This window comes from Pantherophis guttatus, chromosome 6, assembly GCF_059756535.1.
Source record: "Pantherophis guttatus breed Tessera chromosome 6, ASM5975653v1, whole genome shotgun sequence".
NCBI classification, from domain to species: Eukaryota; Metazoa; Chordata; class Lepidosauria; order Squamata; family Colubridae; genus Pantherophis; species Pantherophis guttatus.
The window spans coordinates 75896746-75919057 of record NC_142068.1 but is presented as its reverse complement, the minus strand read 5'-3'; the positions used below and the strand labels follow the sequence as shown (position 1 = coordinate 75919057).

The window sequence follows — 22312 nt, the reverse complement described above, 5'->3', positions numbered from 1 at the left end:
GAAACCTCCAGGGAGGTCCTTCACAACTTTGAATGGTTGCTAAGCAACCGGTTGTAAGACAAGGACTATCTGTAAGAGTATATTAGAGATTCTTCTGATTTATTTGTCAAAAATGGCTATGCTTCTCTACAGATCTGTGATGGTATTCGGCAGGTTCTGACTAGTTTTGGAGAACCAGTAGCAGAAATTTTGAGTAGTTCACAGAACTGGTAAATACCACCTCTGACTGGCCCCGCCCCCATCTATTCTATGCCTCCCGAGTCCCAGCTGATCTGGAGGAAATGGGGATTTTGCAGTAACCTTCCCCTGGAGTGGGAAGGGAATTGAGATTTTACAGTATCCTTCCCCTGCCATGCCCACCAAGCCATGCCACGCCCACCAAGCCACACCCACAGAACTGGTAGTAAAAAAAATTGAATCCCACCACTGCTACAGATGTCACCACACAAAACTAAGCACACGTAGGTGCGATCTTCCTCTTGACTCCCCAACCCAATAATTTTTACTAATCCCATTTTTCCTATGTTCTTATCTTCACGATCTGATAAGGCGTTATACATTAGCTCAGATTATGCATTAATTTAACAGGAAAGAAAGCGATTTTCCAGAAAAAAATACCATCTTTTGAATCAATATAGTAGTAACAAAAAGATACACTATATTATATTTTGAAGTCTAAGCCATCTAATTATTTAAAAGTGTCCTATACGAATATTCCTAGAAGAGTCCTAGAAAAAGACTTTGCATAAACTGAATTTGGTAGTAATCAAGAGATATGTATAGTGCTATAACTCAAGATTTGCCAAATGATAATTACCTAGTCTGTCAATAGAGTAATCTTTGCCTATTGGCATAAATTCTGGTAGACTGGTTAACAAGTATCACACCTTTTGCCCAAATGTGTCAATCAGATATACAGAACCTGATCGAAGGAATGAGCTTTAAAAATGACATCCGCATATATTACCAGTATATCATCAGCATAATATACCAATTTATATTCTAATGAATTATGCAACAGACAAGCCCAAGGGTATTGTATTGTTGTCCAATACTACAAACTAAGGAGTCTAAACAAATGTCAAAATAAATATCATATATACTAAATATATAGTATATATGAAATATATATAATTAAATATTCAATATTTCTATCAACAATTACATTTGTATTGACAAACATCCAGATTTCATTATCCTAACCTGATCTAGCAGCTCACATTATAGCCAAATTCATTAAGGTAAATATTTAATGCTTCTATCAATAAGGGGATGTCTAGCTCACATAGGGGGGAAATAATTGATAAATTCAGTACATATGATAAATTCAGTACACGAAGTATCAATTTCAGTGTGGAGCAGTTAACAGAATATCTTTCAATTTGGCCATTATCTTCCATTTTGGCTTGGCAGGAGGGCTTATAGAGATTATGGATAAATTATTTAGGCAATCCAGAGGTGATGCGTATATATTATCTGTAAATTTCCACATTTAGCAATAGAATTGCAGTTTTGCATTTTTTATTTTTATTCAGCTGATTCAAATTACAGTTGAACATAATCTGAGTAGCTTTGATGAAGCTGATTATTCTACTGGTGAAAAGAATTCTTATTAAAACCTGTTAGCAATTAATGTTTCCCTATCAACATTATTCAATAAAACAGGTTGATAATTAGCATATAACGTATAATCTAGTAAATGAATGTTTTCTACTATTCCACAAGGAATGGTGTTCTAATATTATATTCCAAATCACTTTTTTCATCCCATCTGTGCTCAAAAGAATAATAATTGTGAAGAATCCAACTGCAGAATGTCAATTTTACTTAAACCCCTCTTTATCTTCATCAGATAAGTTCTCAAATTAAATATATTTGTCCAAGTGAAATATGTGGTATTTGACAAATACTTGGTATTTTTAACCATTTTACTTACTACTAATTTAATCTAACATAAACTCAGTTTGATATGATAACATATTCTTCAATTCATATTTAGCTTGCTGTATTCCCATGTAGGTTAATAGTGAGACATCTGTATTCAAACAGTTTTCAAATTGCCTTTCAAACTAGTTCCACATTTTTTAAAAAATTAATTTGACATGGGTGCAATAATGTGACTGCACTTTGTAAGCTTCCTACCCAAAAATTAAGGAAGTGGCTGCACTGTATTAAATTTAAAATATTAAGGGTCTCAGAACCTATACCCTTTTATAAATTCAATAGAAAAACATAGAAACATCAGCTTCCATTTGGTTTACTAAATTCATGCAGCTGTTAATTTAAGCTAATTCGATTGTGATGTGTTGTCTAAGCTTTGTTAAACTTGAACTTGTTGAAATAATGTTTTAGAAACCAAAGCATAAGTGTAAAAAAAAATTGTGATGTGGAATAGAACACAACAGAATAACAGAGTTGGAAGGGACCTTGAAGGTCTTCTAGTCCAACCCCCTGCTTAGGCAGGAAGTCCTACACCAGATAAATGGTTATCCAATATCTTCTTAAAAACTTCCAGTGTTGGAACATTCACAACTTCTGGAGGCAAGTTGTTCCACTGATTAATTGTTCTGTCAGAAAATTTCTCCTTAGAGAAATGGCCAACTGAGTGGGCATGGCCAGCTTGACACCATTCACTGGGCATGGCAGACTAGGTGGGCGTGGCCATCTTGACGCCACTCCGCAAACTGCTGGCATGTTTTCTCCTCGCACTGGGTAGACCTGGCCAAAGCCATGTTGGCCCGATGTTTCCTCTTTGCATTGTGATGCGAAATGATGCAGGCCGGCCCCTTACATTTTCCAGGACAGCCCCACGGGCCAGATCCGACTACATCGCAGGCCGGATCCAGCCCACGGGCCTTGTGTTTGACACCCCTGGTATAGAACTTTATCACACTCATGCTTTGTACATTCTGTGTTCCCACTCTGATTCCATCTTTGCAGCTTTGGAGTTTGTTTTCCTGAATGTCAGTATCAGCACATGTCAAATGCTTTAATCTAGCTGTGTCATAAACACTATTAATATATAAAACCAGAAGGTCTTCAGTTCTTCCTCAATAGCACATTAAGTGACATCTGATCTGAGAGCAGATGCAAAATATAACATCAAAGAAATTTACTTAAGAGTCAGCATGTATCTGTAGGAATGTTACTTTTCAGCATATCTACCATCTTTTGGAAGGTAAAACGTAACACGATTGTGAAGTTATGTGAACAGACTCTGGAGTTGTGTTTTACTTGTAGCACAGGTCCCATTTGTTATCCTAACAATTTTACCCAATATTTGTTTGATTTAATTCTTGAATAAATTTCCTTTCTGTGGCACTTTTATAAACTATAAAACGCATAGTTTATATCTTACACAGAAGTGAAGTTATTAAAAATTCAAACTGCACAAAACTTAACTTTATAGACACCATGTGTACATTGTATGTGACTATCTTTAAAACTGAACCCCTTCAAAAATAATATGTAGTTAGATCCTAACTCATCCCAAATAGGTAATATTGGAAATTGGAGTGAAGGAATCAAAATGTCCTTAAATACTTTTTTTTTTTTTACTTATCAAGCATCTTCATTACATTATTGCTACAATTGCTTGTAGCTTATTTGGCAAGGAAACGTGGACAAAAAATTGTAATTCTAGTTGTGATTCACTGTCCAAATTTTTCACTTGTCCTTAAACTCATTACTTCACCTTAAATGGTAAGTTCTGGGTATTCAGAGACCTGAGGTAATCAAGCTATTGGAACAGACACTTAGAAGGCAAGACCTGTAAACAAGGACGGTTTGCAGGATTGAAAAGACAGTTACGTGTTGAGAATGTTTTATATAATTCCTAGCTGAAGCAGAGAGCTTTATAATGCATAAGTATAGGATACAGGAATTTAAATGAGCTAGAAAGATATTCTGTTGCCTGAATATTTTGGGATTGGATGGAAATATGTACTCAGCTCTGTTCTCATCTTGCTATTTCTCTATTTAAAAAGGAGAATATTATCTACTGATTGTTATATGAATTTTATATTCATATATACAATACACATGCATATGCAAAATACGTTTATCTGTGTACTCCCTAGCCTTTGAATTAGCAAAATTTGATCTTCTGCTGTCATTGTAACATACAAGGTTTTTTTTTCAGCATTTTCTTTCAGATTCAAGCTAAAACTAGTTTCCATATTCCATTGCACTCCAGCTATCAGAACAAACAGGTCGTTTCCTGTAAAAAAAAAATTCAGTGGAAACAGGAACAGTATAATTTTAAAAATTTTCTGATTGCATTATGTTGAATTTTGAGATCTTAAATATTGCCCTGAGCTGATATAATAGAAAGAAAATCACTCCCTATCATCAGAGCTATTTGTTGTCCAACTGAAATTCATTTAGTAGTAATTGTTCAGGGTTTTTGTTTTTTGGGGTTTTTTTTTTTTTTTTTTTTTTTAGCCTCTATACATAGTTTGTTAAATTACCCATATTAACCTAATGGCTACTACTCAATAAGACATAAACTCACACACAGATTCGTGCACACATGCATGCACACAACTGAAGCATGGTTTTGCACACCATTTACTTGACAGTCAAAGATTGCTTCAGGAAAGCTGAAAGCAATCTCTAATGTTACTGGGATTATAGCCAATAGATTTTGAGGTACTGCTTGTGTGAGCCAAAAATTGATTTTTATTTCAGAGTGGAGAGCTTGGAAGCAAGTTTTTTTTTCTTTCTTTCCTGCCATAGGCAGCTAATTGGCTGAACTCTAGATCAGTAGAACTGAATCATTTTTGAGAATCTACATACAATGTTGTAATATAAATATTTTCAACTTTCTTATCAACTAGTCTTTGTCTCTTTGTCTGCAAGTAGAATCTCTTTCAGAGGTTTGGTATTTGACTGACTGAATGCCAATGCTAGATTTTGGTCCTAAAATAAGAAATTGGAAATGTACAAAATTATCTCCAGGGGTTTTTAGAATATGTTCATCAAGTATGCTAAATATTGGAAGCAACTGCAACCAGCATGTCCTACTCGCAATTACCATATGTAAACATGTAAGTTGGTTTCACTCTATTTAATAAGAGTATGAATATACTGCAAAGAGAAATTTAATTCATTCTCAGCCAGGCCTAACTCACAGGAAATGTTGGAAGGCAAGAATCTGTGGCTGCTTGGATACAAATGCAATGTATGCATTTGTATCCAATGTATGCAATTATGCTATGAGGAATGCAAACATTAGTTTAAGGGTTCTTTGAAAATCAGATTTACATCCTGATTTTCAGTTAAGTTTTAATTGTGCACTAATTATTCAGTGCAGTTGTCAGTGCATAGGCATAGATGAAAATTTAAGGCAACCAGGAACAAGGAAGGTGAAAGTACTTATTAATACTATCAGGAAGTAGCATTGTCGTTAGTTCCTCACACTTTGTTCAGAAAAGAAATTGGAAGTCAGAATGTAGTCCAAAACTCACAATCTAATGGCAACCCCCAACACACACAATGCTCGCATGTTCCCAGTTAAATTTTAATGAGCAGTAAGACTTGCTGAACGACTTTGGTAGAAGAGATTTTCTATTAGATATCCGTATTAGTTTGCGTATCTTTAATCTTTTTAATTCAGAATAATATTTCATATGAAAACAGGTATATCAGTATAGTTATTGGTATATTCCGTAATTCAAAAGTGAATTAATTTGCAATCTCTGATCCAAACAGGCCGACATATACAACTTAGAATTTTTGAACTAGGACAGGTAAAAAGAGTTTTACCAGGATAAAAGACTTAACATTAACAATGTTAAGAGTTTCCAACAAGAAAGTGCTCTTCTAAAAATACAGCAAGAAGCATGATTGGGAAAAGTTAATCAAATTAGGGAGGTTTATAACTCTTGTTAATCCAAAGAATGGAATCTGAAAAGCTTTTAGTAGTACCGTAGCTTTTATTAGTTCAATTTATATGCCACCTTTCTCCGGAGACTCAGGGCGGTTTTATAAAACACACCTTTTTTTTTTTTTACAAGCGAGACAGTATACCTACAAGATCTGTGCTGTTTTAAAATTGAAACACTCATTCAGAATGTTTAAAAGTGTATTGTTCTAGTTCTTGCTGGTAGTACAGGCATTATATTTACTAATAATGTAATTATATATCAGAATAAAAAGGATATGGTAGCTCAGTGCCTAATATGCTAAGCATTTCGATCGAAAGGTCGGCAGTTCAGCAGTTCGAATCCCTAGTGCCGCATAACAGAGTGAGCTCCTGTTACTTGTCCCAGCTTCTGCCAACCTAGCAGTTTGAAAGCACGTAAAAAATACAAGTAGAAAAATAGAGACCACCTTTGGTGGGAAGGTAACAGCGTTCTGTGCGCCTTTGGCGTTGAGTCATGCCAGCCACACGACCACGGAGACTCGGACAGCGTTGGCTCTTCGGCTTTGAAACGGAGATGAGCACCACCCCCCTAGAATCGGGAACGACTAGCATATATGTGCGAGGGGAACCTTTACCTTTACCTATATCAGAATAATATAATAAGATATCAGAATAAGCATTATTTTCTCCTTCTGGCATAGCAAAGGCTGTGGCAATGAAAATATTACCTAAATGAATATGGACCAATTTATAAGTTAGCCAACAAGACTTTAAGATGATTTGTGAATTTTCCTGCATGGACTATATCTTCATGCCCTTCAATATTGAATCCCACACATTTCTACATGCTTTTTATATTACACTTCTTATTCTAAACTTACTCCTCTATGAGTCCCCTGGAAGATGGGATGAACAAAAATGTTGATCAACATGAAAATAATGTAGAGATGCTATATCTAATACATTGAGGAGAGAGACTGATGTTTTCTCTCTTTGGTCTTTAGAGTCCTTTAAATGTATGTATTTATTCCTATTTGTTGGTTGCCGAAGTCCAAATAAAACGGGCCATGAAAAAATACAAACAAGCCCAGATTTGGGAATCAAAGCCAGATTTCCAAGGCTTTCCTAAGAGTGAGAACACCATCTTTATCTCTAGTGGTTTGCTGTTCCAGAGGGTAGTTGATCCCTTATTTATACAAAATACCAAGGTTTCACTTTGACTGCTTTGGACAACTAGCAAATGTCTACTGTACTGCTGTATTAGTGAGATACTCTAGATAGTAAAATGTCTGATGGTCAAATCCTGTGGAGTGGCTGCTGCCACATTGCAAATTAGAGGAACTTGCTATTTTTTCAGTGCTAAAATAGTTTCTTCAATCCACAGAATGATGGATGGTGCTCCACATTAAAGTACTTTTTCATAACGTTCGTGTTTGTTCTGAGTAAATATCAACGGCTTTTGACCAAGACAGTTTTCCTTGTTTCAGCTATATTGATATAGATGATCTTAACAAAATATAAACACTGTAGATTTCAGCACAGTCTTTTTGGACGATGTCTTGAAAAGCAAGGATTTCATTAAGAAGTAAACCGTAGAATTTATCAAAACTGTATTAATTGTTTTATTTGTAAGTAAGCAGTTTCAAAATAGGTCTCATATCTGCCAAAGAATGTTTAAGTGTGCAAGTTAGACTTAATAGAATGGGTTAGAGTGCAGGTTTTAATATTTAAGAATTTGTGTGAAAGAAAAAAAAAGTGACTTGCAACAAGTCCTCTAGTTGTTTGTTTGTTTTTGCAAAACACACATTTATTAAGAAGTCCTTGGGGAAAGGATTATTTGATCACTATCCCCAATGTATGAAAATCATGCTATATGTAACAGATGCATATGACTTTAAAAAGCAGCAAGCTTTAATCTCAATTATTTGCCAGCCCCATATCTTTGTGATGTGGTTTAATTCAATAAACAAGGCAAATGTGTGCAGTTAATACAGATTTATCAGTACTTCCTAGTGTTCTTATTCTTTCCCCATTGTAATTCTATTTTAATGTGTGTATATATATATTCACATTTCTCTTGTAAATTTGCTTGCATAAAATGCACCACACTGATCAATCTGATGTTAGATATGCTGGCTGGGAGTGCTGAATATACCCCCTCCTCCTCTTTTAATGACCACCTTGGTTAAAAACCATTTGCAAATACAATGGTAATGAATGGTAATAAGAAATCATTTTCTGGCCAATGTGCTCATTCACAAACAAATTTCATGGGCATGTGCTGGAATAGCTGCTTGGTATGAATGCAATTGAATTGCCTCTCAGAATTGTGGTTGATCCATCACTGCAGGTTTTTAAAAATAAACCGAACAACCATTTAACTGGGATGGTATAAAGCAGTGATGGCTAACCTTTTTGCCATCACGTGCCAGGAAAGGGGGGGGCAGGGGAGGTTCACGCGCATGCGTGCCCACACCTATAATTCTATGCGCCCTGCCCCGCGCATGCAGGTGCTCCCCCCTCCCCCGCTCTTGGCATGTGATGGCCCGTTTTTCTTTCTCACCTGGCTCCAGATCCTCTCTATGCATCTGGGGAGGGTGAAAATAGCCTTTCCCACCCCCTCGGAGGCCTTCCAGTGGCCCAAAACGGCCCATTTCCCAACTTCCAGTTGGACAGGAAGTGATGTTTTTTGCTGTCCCCAGCCTCCAGAGACTCCCGGAGCTAAGCTGGCGTGCCAGGCGACATGGCTCCATGTGCCACCTGTGGCACGCGTGCCATAGGTTCACCATCATGGGTATAAGGTCTCCTGCCTTGAGCAGGTGATTAGACTAATAGGCCTCTAGGGTCCCTTCCAGCCCTATGACTCTATGGCAGGGGTGTCAAACTGAAGGCCCGTGGGGTGCTTAGATCTGACCCATGGGGCCACCCTGGAAACACCAAAGGACCAGCTCACAGTGCCTCTGCCAGTGAAAACTGAGCTCAGGAGGGCTGCACACTGCCCTCCCGAGATCCATTTTCACTGGCAAGAGGGTTGCAGGAGGCCGTCGCAGCCATAAATGGAGCTCGGGAGCCCGTTTTAGATGGCAGAGTGCTCGGGCCACCACAGGTGCCTCCGACATGAGTGACATTGAGCTGGCCATGCTCACCCCACCCCACCCCCTGAGGTCAAACATAACCCTGATATGGCCCTCAATGAAATCGAGTTTGATACCCCTGCTCTATGGTCTAATGAGATCAACACCAGCATAGCTGTCTGAGAGTATTTTATTCGAATGAAACGTCAGTAAACAATGATCTTCACATCATCTCTTTCTCTCTCAGTCATGTGTTCACTTAGTGACCATTTCATTTAATAGCCTGGTCGCTTAGAACAGAATGTGGTCACTAAACAAGGAGTGGCGATATATGACTCCATTTCTAGCCCATCCTGTTAATGCAGCATTCCATTCTTGGTTTTGTCCAATATTATAAAAAGTTCCCGCCTATGAATGTCTTTTCTCCATTTGTTAACTCCAAATAGAAATTCATCCCCAAAGTACACTGAAAGATTTAAGGTCCGCCTAATTTGCTTTTTTAACCATCCGACGATCAAAAACGAAAGGTATGAGAACTGGTTTAGGAGAATATCTACATCAAATGATGAGTTTTTCTTCCATTGTTAAACCTGGCTTACTATCTTCCATGCTGTAGTTGTTAGGAGATAGCAAGATGAAGTATCACGGCATAGGTCATCTGAAGCAACCGAGCGTTTACGGTTTTAACAAAAAAAAAAATCTTCATTTTTTTCTAGGCGCACCAAAGATTTCCTCCTTTGCAGATGATGGGAGCTGTCTATTGCAGTACTGTAGTGCCCTCTAATGGTGAGTACCATATCTATAAACCTTTCTTTAAAGGATTTTTTTTCGGATGCTCAAGGAATTTGTTTTTTAGCTTAATTAATTGTACTTTTTAAAATGAAAAAAAAATTGAAAGAGGAGATTAACTTAGAGCTGGTATAGTTCTAGGTGTGTGTATGTGTGTGTTTTTAACCCTTTTTCTGTTCAAAGAAATAAATGAGGCATCTTGCTTTCTTTGGTCTTTCCACAATACTGAATTGCAAAATGCGGTGCACCGTTATTGGGGGAAGGGTCATTTGTTTTTCCTTTCCATATTCTGCTTTGTTAAGGATCTTTCTCCACGGCTATTTGTTCACGACAAAAACCAAATAATTCCTTTTCCAAGACTGCATCTTTGTATGCTGTGGGAACGCTGTTTGGAGCTTCTTCTGCCTTTGTTCTGAAGGTCAGGTTTCTTTTGCAGACAGTCTCGCGCACACCTGGGCTGCTGCTTCTCCTTCAAAAGCCAGCTTGTATGTATGTATGTATGTATGTATGTATGTATGTATGTATGTATATATGTATATATATAATAACTGCACCGTGTTTATATATATATATATATGTAGGTCTTTGGTTATTCGGGTCTTCTCCCACGTAAAATTGGAAGTGTCTTGGCGACGTTTTGACGAAGTCTCATTTGTCATCTTCAGGCTGGTGTTCTCGGCTTCGTGCTTCCAGGAGCAATATATATATACTGCACTGTTATATATATATGGTGCAGTTATTACAGTTCTTCATTCTTTCTGTTTTGCAAATATATCCATTGATGAAATTTTCACAACCGGTGCTTTTTAAGACCTTTGCTTTATTTTCGGTATCCCGGGTTGAATTTGAAATGCAGATGTGATATTAAGCTGACAGATTTCAGCTTTCTCTGCTGTGCATTCATGAGTTCACCTCACCTACCATGTGTGACTAACAAATATTGGTTGAGTTTCTTAACCAAATTCCTTTAGTGGTATTTGCTTCTTAATACACCTTAATCTGTATTTAAGAACGGTTGTGGTCACGCTCTGTGAACCTTTGTCCTGCTGTCTGTCTGTGACTCACCTGGTTGTGGAAAATGCTGCAAAACAACCAGGTGAAATGTGAAATAATGGTAAGACATGGAATCAGTGGTGGGTTGCTCCCGGTTCGGCCCGGTTCGGGTGAGCCGGTAGCACCGATGGTGAGGTGAGAACAAACCGGTTCACTCCAACCGTGAGCTGGGCCCTCCCGCCCGCCCCTGCGCTATACCTACCTATATTTGTTCATTTTTAGCCCAGCTGATAGGCGCGGCAGAGCGGATTGCTGTGCCACAGCTGTTCTGAAATATGATGCACTTGCGCGGAGCGAACCAACACTGGTTGAAACCCACCACTGCATGGAATCTATACCGCCATGTTGGAATGTTATAGCAGATAACTTATTTTCCAAAGCATCTGAAGGCAGGACAAGAAACTAAACAAGGAGAGCAAGTGAGGAATTAACCAGTGAAACAGCTTGCCTTCAGAAGTTGTGGGTACTTCATCACTGGAGGTTTTTAAGAAAAGACTGATATGGTATAGGGTCTCCTGCATGATCACATGACCATGGTGGTGGCAATGCAACACTTTGCGACAACCATTTATCTGGAATGATACAAGATCTCCTGCTCGAGCAGGGGGTTGGACTATGAGACCTCCAAGATCCCTTCCAGCCCTATTATTTTATGTTATTCTAACTGGAAATGCTTCACAGGTTGTATAGCACCCTTTCCGATGCCTTTGTAGTTCTTGACCATTGTTAAACGAACAGTCACAATTTGAGGTCTACCTTTAGAAAAATCTTACCTTTTTAAGAAAAGAAAGATATCATATTTTTTGGACTATACACTCTGGACTATAAGACCCACAGCTTTTTAGGAGGAAAACAAGAAAAAAAAATCTGTCTCTGCCTCCCAGTAATTTGCCTCCTTACAGCAAACAGCCTGGTCAGTTTCAGTACAGCCTGATTTAGCACAAGCAGCTGATTGGCAGTTGGATCTGCCTCCCGGAATACCACCTATCAGCTGTTCCAGGCTGCGGGGATCATCGCCGTCCATTGCCACTGTCACCTATTGCTGCAGTTTTCAGAACGGGCTGAAAATGGAGTGCACGGATGCCGAAAATGGAACATGCAGAGGCGGCGATAGGCAGCAGCGGCAATGGATGGCGGCGATGGGTGGTGCTGATCCCTGCAGCCTGGAATAGCTGAAAGGCGGTATTCCGGGAGGCAGATCCAACCGCCAAATAGCTGCTCGTGCTAAATCAGGCTGTGCTGAAACTGACCAGGCTGTTTGCTGTTTGCTGCAAGGAGGCAAATTGCTGGGAGGTAGAGGCCGAAGGGTGGGGGCCAGATGGTGGGCGTAGCTTCGACAACATTCACTCCATAAGACACACAGACATTTCCACCCACTTTGGGGGGGGAGAGCATCTTATACCTGAAAAAATACAGTAATTAGCAGAAATAGATCTTTCAGTTTATCAAGGGAAGTCATTGGTCACCAATTTTATGTAGCTATATCTTCTTATGTAACCAAATTGTCCCCTTGTTTCAGATTATGATTGATGGATGGATGCTACTGCTGATGCTGCAAAAATGGCATTGCCTAAGTTCAAGAGAGAAAATACTGCAGAATTAGAATGCAGTATATTTAAAATGTTTGAATGCAGCACCAAAGTGTAAAATTGCATATGGGTCTTTACATGGGGAACGGGAGAGGAAAAAGAACGGTAGCACGAAAATTTTTTAAAAAGTCATTTGTTGCTGAAGACTCAGCCCGTGTTTCCCCCAAGTATTTGGAGCTATTGATCAGCTCTGATCCACCGCCTTCTCCTTTTTGATGGCACTGCTTGTGCTCTGTTTATCTCAGCTAAACCTAATTGGTTCACAGATGCCAAGGGCTAACTTTCCATAGGGAATATCTTTTTGAAATCCGACAAGTTGCATCATCTTGTCAACATGCAAAACATTGTTTCAATAATCAATAGTTTTACTGATTTAACTGCATCTGAAGCAGGGGTGAAATGCTCCCGGTTCGGACCGGATCACTCGATCCCGTAGCAATGGAGGCGGGTGGTTCGGAGAACCGGTAGCAAAAATCCCTGCCCCCCCCCCCCCATGCCCAGCTGAGCCGCACAATCATCAGAGACTTTTTTTAAAAAAATTTTAAAAGCATTTTTCTACAACCTCTTTTTTTCTTTTAAATGCCTCTGATGATCAGGCAACTCAGCTTGGATCGTCAGAGGCATTTAAAAGAAAAAAAGGGTTTTTTTCTTTTAAAAGCCTCCAATGATCCCAGCTGAGCCACGCGATCATCAGAGGCTTTTTTTTTTTACTTTTAAAAGCATTTTTTCGGCTGAAGAGGTTGTAGAAAAAATGCTTTTAAAAGGAAAAGAAAAAGCCTCTGATGATTGCGCGGCTCAGCTGGGATCGTCAAAGACTTTTAAAAGCATTTTTTCTACAACCTCTTCAGAGGTTGTAGAAAAAATGGTTTTAAAAGCCTCTGACGATCCCAGCTGAGTTGCCTGATCGGCAGAAGCTTTTAAAAGAAAAAAAGCCTCTGCCGATCAAGCAATTCAGCTGGGATCATCAGAGCCTTTTGAAAGCATTTTTTTACAACCTCTTCGCCGAAGAGGTTGTAGAAAAAATGGTTTTAAAAGTTAAAAAAAAAATTGGCCATGCCCACCCAGTCACATTACCTCCCACCAAGCCACGCCCACAGAACTGGTAGTAACAAATTTTAGATTTCACCACTGATCTGAAGGAATTATTTAAATATGGCGGGGTTCTAGAGCTTGGTTCTCCCAATACCTTGATGCTATTCATCTCCATTTCATGAAACCACATCTGCTACCTAAAAGCCATCATCTCATTTTGACCTGCATATAAAACTCTGTCAATACTTAAAACATATTACAAAGTGTGGACAACAGATGACGACTTGCAGATTATGTGGTAACTAGCCTTACTTTTACAGCAGTTAGAATGTGCTGATGAAATTGGCAATAAAAACGTGCTTTTTTTTTTTTCCATTGGGGAGTCAACTCATGCATTAAACTTCCATGAAATATTTAGACCTCCCTTAAAAGCTATCCAGATCCCAAATGGCTGAAATTTCATCCCTGTCTCTCTAGGTGTGTCAGTCCTGATAGATAGAACAGATCAAAAAATCAACTTCACATGAAGGCTAAAAACTACTCTTGCTGATATTGGCTATAATAACAGAATCTTCCAAATTGGAATAGGTTGCACTTTCTCTTTCTTCCTATAATTCAGTGAATTAGGGAGCTAGCTAGCTATCTAAACTATTTCCCAATATTATCTGGATGTTCTGGACTTTTAAAAAAAGTTTAACCCCTTCTTGATGTGGTGATGGAGCTTGCATATCTCCCTCAAGGTTATCTTCTTTAGTGTCTATAACGGTGGCTCCAAACATTTTGGAAACAAATCCATTTCCCCTTATATCGAAGAAGAAATTCCGCTTTCTATATTCAACGGGATATCGCATTGATCTCTGCGAGTGGTGCAGTGGCCTAGAGGTAGAGCTCTCACCTCACAATCAGGAGGCTGTGAGTTCGATTCTAGGTAACGGCAGATATTTCTCTCTCTCTGGGCACAATGAGTAAATATCAGCTGTGAACTCTGCATTGGCGACAGGAAAGACATCTGGCCAGTAAACACTCAATTCCATTCAGTTGCCCGGACTCCACCCCAACGCAAGGGATTACGGGGTCATTAAAAGACAAAAAAAATAGTATTGATCTCTGCAATTATCTCCTCTCTTCTGGGACTTGGATAACATTTACTTTGAATAAAGTTACTGCTTCACGACCCTTGTTCAGAAATGATTGTTACATGAAAAACCTTTTTTCCTAGGGAACACTTCTCAAGGAGGAATGTAACATTGATTTATTGAAAAAAAAGTTGAAGTCAATACTTAGCAATCTTCTAGGAATCTTAGAAGTATAGAATTGGAAAGGCCCTGAAGAAACTCTAGCCTAGTCCTCTGCAATATTCAGAAAAACCAATGAAACTCTCTATGATAGGACACCTACCATATTTTTCGGAGTATAAGGCACACTTTTTTCTCTCCTAAAAGAGGATGAAAATTTGGGTGTGTCTTATACACCCAATGCCAAAAACGTGAGGCACAGAGGCGGCAATGGTCTCTGGCAATCCTTGAAGCCTGGAACAGCTAATTGGGGGTATTCCAGGAGGCCGATCCACCCGCCAATCAGCTGCTTGTGCTGAATCAGGCTGCAATAATGTGCTGAAGCTGATCTGGCTGTTTGCTATTTGCTGCAAGGAGTGTCAGAGTTTGCACCAGCAATCACATCCAGAAAGCACACAGAAGTACCTGATTCAGTAGGATTCAATAACTTCTCTTTATATATAATATAACACAGGAAGTAAATTTACAATAACAAAAGCAGGTTTTCCAACGTGGTAGTAAATACAAGCAAAACACAGGCAGGAGAGAGGAGTTTCAGTTTCAGTTTCAGAGATCAGCACAGCACGCAGCTTTAGAACAGTTGAGCTAAGCCACGCCCAGGCTCCTTGCTGTCTCCTTCCTTGTTGCTCACACAGCAAATACTGTTTCAGTTTCCAAACAGCTCTCAACTCTCTCACACACTGATAGGACGCTAGCCAGATGAATACTGATGGATGCTGGTAGGTAGAGGCAGAAATTTTTTTTTCTTATTTTCCTCCCCCAAAACTAAGGTGCGTCTTATATCTGGAGCATCTAATACTCCGAAAAATACAGTAATTATGTGATATGTGTCTTTTGTCTATAGGCTTCAACTTAACACCAGTGTATATCTTAACATGCCTTTCTGAATCTGTTTCAATTGTCCCTCTTCTCAGACGTTACAGTGATTTACCAAAATGGGCTACCAGTGATATCCTTGAGTCTTCCTTCTCGGCGTGAACGCTGCCAGTTTACACTTAAACCTCTCTCAGACTCCGTCGGAATATTCTTACAACAACTCCAGGCAGAAGACCGGGGAATCGACCGAGTTGCAATTTATTCACCAGGTACTACTGAGCATTACTGAAGGAACCCAATGACATCCTTCGGCTTTAGATTAGATTACTATTTCTCAATTTAAAAGATTTGTGGACTTTTGAATTCCCCAGCCAGCATGTTCTTGATGGATTATTTATACTCCTGGCTATTGATGTGGCTATATTTCATTCTTTTGTTGACTTTTTTTTGTTGTTGTTACATCGTGCTAATCCTATAGGGATTGATAGGGATTGGTGTTGTGTAAGATTAGCCACTTCGTTTTTTGGAGAAAGAAAAATAGTATGTAACTTTTGACCTATGGTTTGCTACAAACAAACCGGAGTTCCAAAGAAGAGAACATTAGTCACCAGGTGGAAGTTAAATATGTAATAGAAAAAGTTTAAAGTAAAATTTAAAATAGTAGGTCTTAATTATATTGAACACATGCTGTCTGTATTGACCAAAGATTTGTCAGTCGATCAGGGTAAAAGCGGAAGAAAAGTGGACAAAAGATGTTAAAACGATCTCCCGATTTGCCATTTCTTGCTTGTAATAGTATCTGTCAGTAAAAAAAAAAACCTCTTCCCCTCAAGTCTGTTTCTGGTCTTAGGGCTCCACGGGGAGAAAAAGCATTTGAAATTGGAAAGTTGTTTGCAACTAAAAAAGGTAGGAAATAGGTGTCCTACCACTTTGGTGCCCCTTTAAAATCTCTACCCACTTATTTTGGTTGATGTTTTTGCTCATGATCCATTTTGCCCATACACAGCTCTGCTTCCATCAGTCGGAATTATACAAGGAATAGTTTAGTTTCTGAGATACAGGTAGTCCTCGTCTTACGGGACCAGGATTTCCATCGTTAAACAAGATGGTGGTTAATGTGAATTGTGCCCAGATTTTACGACCTTTGTTGACACAGTTGTTCGGCTAATTACTGCAGCTGTTAAATGAATTACGTGGTTGCTAAGCGAGTCCGGCTTCCCCCATTGATTTTGCTTGTTGGAAGTCAGCTGAGAAGGTTGCAGATGGCAGCTGTATTGCCCTGGGATGCTGCAACCATCATAAATAAATACATGCCAGTTTCCAAGCACCCAAATTTTGATCATGTGACCATAGGGATGCTGCAGCAGTCATGTAGTGAAAGGACTGGCCATTTTTTTTTCTGCGCTGTTGTAACTTTGAATGGTCTCCAAGTCAAGGTCTACCTGTATTTTTGAGATTATAAATTAGAACCCTTGAACTATAGTTTCAGTTCATTTCTCTAAGGTAGAATATACTAATTTGCAATGGAACACTGCTGAAATATTAATAAGTCACATCTAGCTCTTAATACATCTATTCCTGTTTTGCTTTCAGATGGGACACGAGTAGCAGCTTCCACAAGCATAGATCTCCTACTTCTTGACGAGTTCAAACTAGTAATTAATGACTTGAGTTACCACGTCCGTCCACCAAAGAGAGGTAAACAGCTTCATGCGATCAGGATAGATTTCCAGAAGTCATTTGCGTGAAACTCCTCCATCCAATAATTAAAAAGATAATTTCATGTCTGTTTGGAAAGTTACATCTTTTCCAAACATACTATCACCTAGCCATCATGATATCCTTACTGTTTCTCCATGCTTTGAGAACAATGGTCCTATGTCTGGTTTAGTTGTGTGTTCTCCTGAGTCTTGACCGGGGTTGGGTTGCTACGGATTCGCTTGGGTTTGGGGGAACCTGTAAATAACATTATGGCCAGTTTGGAGAACCTCCAAATCCCACCCCTGGCTGGCCCTGCCCACCCCGCCTCTCCCAGGAGTCTCTACATGGCCCATTTTTGATGCAAGGTAAATGCAGGGCCCACACGGAGGCTTGGGGAGGGGGAAAAAACAGGACCGTTTCCGGTCTCCGGAAGGCCTCCAGAGCCTGGGGGAGGCAGTTTTCGCCCTCCCAGAAGCTCGAGGAAAGCCTCTGGAGCCTGGGGAAGGTGAAAACAGGGGGCCCACCGTGGTGCAGGAGGCCGACTAGGCCACGCCCACCAAGGCCACGCCCACCCAGCAACCGGGCAGAGAACCCGTCGCTGAAATTTTTGAAGCCTGCCCGTGGTCTTGACTGACACTTTTTCCTATATACCCATGCATTCTTCTTCTCTTTTTGTGCCGTAAAATGAGTTTTAGTTTTTGAGAAGAGCAGCTGTTACAAAATATCTTCAATCTGCTCGGGTAGAAGAGGAAAGATGGTTTCGTAAAAGTTGTTTTAAATATGGCTTTAGTGCATGATTTTCTGGGACTTGACTAGTTTGGCTTTATGCCTTTAATTGCTTTCCATGCCAAGTTGTTTCAAAGCATTAAGCTTCTACATTTTTTGTATATCCCTGTTGTATGTTCTTAGTATTTTTTGTCATAACAAAAGGGCTTGCTCTTTCAAATTGGCACCCGTGCTTGTTTAATTGATTTTATTTATTTATAAAGGGGATTTCTATGGCAGTCCATCATAAATGCATAAATCCAGGCAACGGACAACAGTTCATTAAAAAAAATGAAAAATAAAGCCTCAAAGCACAATCTGAATTAAATAAAAATAATCATAATACAGGTAATCCTCAACTTACGACTGCAATTGCAGCCAACATTTTAATTAATAAGTGAGATAGTTGGTAAGGGAGTTTCACCCCATTTTATAACCTTTCTTGCCACATTTGTTAAGTGACTTCCTGCATAGTAACATGATTGTAAAGTGAATCTGACTTCCCCCATTAACTTTGCTTGCCAGAAGGTCGCTAAAGGTGATCACATGATCCCAGGATATGGCAACCATCATAAATATCCAGTTGCCAAGCGCCCGAATTTATTTATTTATTTATTTATTTATTGGTTCAATTTATATGACGCCCTTCTCCAGAGACTCAGGGCGGCTTACAATGCATTAAGCAATAGCCTTCATACTTTTGTATATACCTGCTTAGTAGGGCTTTCGGCCCCCCCAAGCGGTGTTCTTTTTTATACAAAGTCAGCTTATTGCCCCCACAATCCGGGTCCTCATTTTACCTACCTCGAAAGGATGGAAGGCTGAGTCAACCTTGAGCCTGGTGAGATTTGAACTTGCAGTAATTGCAGGCAGCTGCTGCTACTTAACAGCACTTTAGTCTGCTGCGCCACCAAGGCTCTTTTTCTTGATCACGTGACCATGGGGATGCTGCAATGATAAATAAGTGTGAAAAAAAGTCACTTTTTTCAGTGCCATTGTAAACAAAACCTTTTATCACTAAACAAAAGACTATTAAGTCGAGGACAGTGATACAACAGTTAGTGCTTTATAGAAAACCTAAAATAGGACCCCTCCTATAACTAATATCTTGGCCAGTGACTGGGGCAAGAGTTGAATCTTCACCACCTTTTGGAAGACCAAAATGTTCGGGACCCACTGCATTTTAGGGGAGACTGTTCCATGTTATTTTTCTCTTCAAAATGAACAGTCAGGGTCCACATTTTCAGTAAAGGCAAAAGATAAAAACAGGCTTGAATTTGATTGTCATTCGTTATTTACCCAAAGATTCATCTTTTAACCAAAGATAGATTTCATTATCCATTTTTTTCTCTCCAATCATGTCTGATTTTTGAAGACCTCCTTACCCATTATCTATGGAGATTCTTAGTCATCCAGGTCATGGTTGTCCCAAAGGTGCTTTTTCAAGAGGCAACTGGACTTTCTTGTTTTTCTTTGAAGACGTTTCGCTTCTCATCCAAGAAGCTTCTTCAACTCTGAAGCTCTATCTTCAGAGCTGAAGAAGCTTCTTGGATGAGAAGCGAAACATCTTCAGAGAAAACCAAAAAAGTTCAGTTGCCTCTTGAAAAAGCATCTTTGGGATTCCTTACCATTGGAAGGGCTTAAACAGATGTTTAGGGCTTCATAAATGAAGATATAATATATTTTCGGTAAAATGTATGTAAAGCATGAAAGCTCAAATAAATTGTCTTGCACCCCTGGGATATAAAATGTAAATTAAGCTATATTAGCCTAGATCAAAGTCCTATCACGTTAGCTTTCTTGGGACTCTTCAGATCAAATACATAACTGGGCGAAAAATCTACTTGTAATGGCTTGAATATGTGCTCATTCAAACATTTCTTATGCTGGATGGTGTGTCCTGTCCATTGTGTCTTTAAGCTCATCTTCATATATGGTTGTTTTTCTTTCTGATATCAGAAGTTCTTGTTTGATTCAGATGGTGCAGAAGCTCTATATTCATAGTTCAGTAGAATGCTGCTTCTAGTAGAAGTCCTTCATTTCTTTTACTAGACTTAAACTTCTCCCAATATGAACCAAGAATGAGGTCACCTGATGATCTTCAGACATGGCCCTTCTCTGCATTATAATTTTGGTTTAAGTTCTACTTTTATTATTACATGAAACAAGACATTCATGTTTTCATGCATTATCTGTTTTATGTTGCTATTGTTTTGTAAATGGATGAAACTCAACTTCCTTTATATACCCTTATAACCTTAAAGTATTAAGAGGGAAATGGAATGTGAAGAATCTGAAGTACTTTTTTGATTTGCCAACCCATTTGAGTACAATTTTCACATAGTCATGCATTTCGTATTTGTAATACTATTCCATATTACACAAACACACACACACATGTCTAATAGTTAAGGCACCAGGGTGGAAAGCAGGAGACTGTGAGTTTAGGAAAAAGAAGGTGCTTTTGGATATGTTCACTGTTGTGTCGGCGTGTTACCATAGTGATGGAAATGCCTGCACCTGATTGGTTGGGACGGGGTTATGCTAAGTGCGGGAGTTACTCGTTTCCTGATTGGTTAATGCTGTTCTGTTTGCCAAGTTTAAAAAGGCGAACTGTCAGATAGACTGACAGTTCAGTGTTCTAATGTTTTGCTGTTGCCTGAAATAAACTGATGTTACGTTGACATCCTCGCCTCAGTTAATGACTATAATCCAAACACAACATTCACTGCCTTGAGTTATTTGTAAAAATAATAAAGGCGGGATACAAATAAAATGAACTAAAATAGAATATCTACCCGTTGTTTACTGATTGAGTCCAAAAGCCACTTAATGTTAAATACCAAACACGAACATTTTCAAGTGACTTATTTGCTGTAGAATGGACTTTTAGCTTAACAAATAAAAAATAAAGGCAACATTAAAAGTATGGCCCCAATTGTCACCTTTTAGATACTGAATTTTAAATGGAATTTTAGGCTTTCCTTTTTCTGTAATTTGCCAATCCAGTCTAGAAGTGTTTTATCAGTTTTTATCTTGGGAGAAGTGAATATAAGCCAACCTTAAACTGGAACAGTGTTTGATTGTTTAAAAACTTCTCAGAACATGAGTTGTCATGCAACGCATTGAGTAATCCAGTTAATTCCATCCTCTTATTTTATTTAGTTTTGTAAATTTAAGCCCTTCAGTAGGACATTATACACAGTACCATCACACTGTGAAAAATAAGAATATTAAAAGATCTGTGTTCTTCTTTAGATCTCTTAAGCCACGAAGATGCCACCACGTTGAATGATGTGAAGACTTTGGTTCAGCAGCTCTATACCACACTGTGTATTGAAGAACACCAGCTGAAAAAGGAGAAGGAATTGATTGGGAGGTTAGAAGACCTCAAGCAGCAATTGGCACCCATGGAAAAAGTGAGGGCACTGAGATTTGTTTCAGGAAGCTTGACAGCTGAACAAAGAACCTGTATTGTACATTAATGGCTTCAGACAACCCTCTTTGTAAAGGGTTTTTCCATATGTAAAAAGAAATTCATATGTAAATTTATTTCTTGGACTAATTTTTAAGTGGCCAAGGAATATCTGTTACTGTATGTATTGTAAGAATTGATTTAAAAATCATATAAAGGAAAAATAGACAACCACAAAGGTCTTCTGATCCTTACCCAGCCAATGTTCGTTTACAAGTGATTTCCTTGTCAGTGTTCTGACCGAGCTTTAGCAGAAACAAGGAACAGACTCCTTGTCACGAAAACCCCCACTTTATTTTCCTCTTGTGAATTAATTGCATTCACCTACCGAAAAGTCCAGGCATTAGTCCTTCAAGGAGTTCACTGCAGTACAGACCTTATCAGTTCCTTGCGATAATTTCAAGGCCGAGCTCCCAGATGAAAGGCTGCAAAGTAAGTTCTGGCAAGCAGTCTTTGTGGCACGAAACACGATGAGCCAAAATCTTCAGAACTATGAACTGTTGTCTCCTACGGCCACCATTCCCCTTTCCTTCTATTTATTCCCCAGCCAGGGAAGGGCCATTCAGCATCCACATGTGCCTTGCTTCCCGAGTCGACTCCTTGTCCTCAGTTGTTCTCCTCTCCTAACAGCTCTGCGCATATGCGCATTTGGAACAGTCCCCAGCTGTTCTTCCTCCCTACTTATCTCGGCCTCCAAAGGCAGCTGTCTCTCCGGTGGCTGGGAAATGTTGGACGGCCCTAGCCCTATGTCTGCGTCCGATGCAGAGCATCCATCAGAGCCTTCCCCAGACTCCAGAGCTGGTCCAAGTTCCTCCCCAGCCTCCTCATTGTCCGAGTCTGTTGTGACGGGCCACAAC

General features: G+C 39.2%; 1 protein-coding gene across 1 annotated transcript in view; it reads left to right on the top strand.

Annotated features, from left to right (window-relative positions):
• MCU (mitochondrial calcium uniporter) overlaps positions 1–22312 on the top strand; it is a 136885-nt gene that overhangs the window by 104180 nt on the left and 10393 nt on the right. The window contains exons 2-5 of the mRNA XM_034425983.3: positions 9657–9726; positions 15613–15783; positions 17108–17212; positions 21239–21399. Of these exons, the coding sequence (XP_034281874.2) occupies positions 9657–9726; positions 15613–15783; positions 17108–17212; positions 21239–21399 (507 nt within the window). The remainder of the gene's footprint in view (positions 1–9656; positions 9727–15612; positions 15784–17107; positions 17213–21238; positions 21400–22312) is intronic.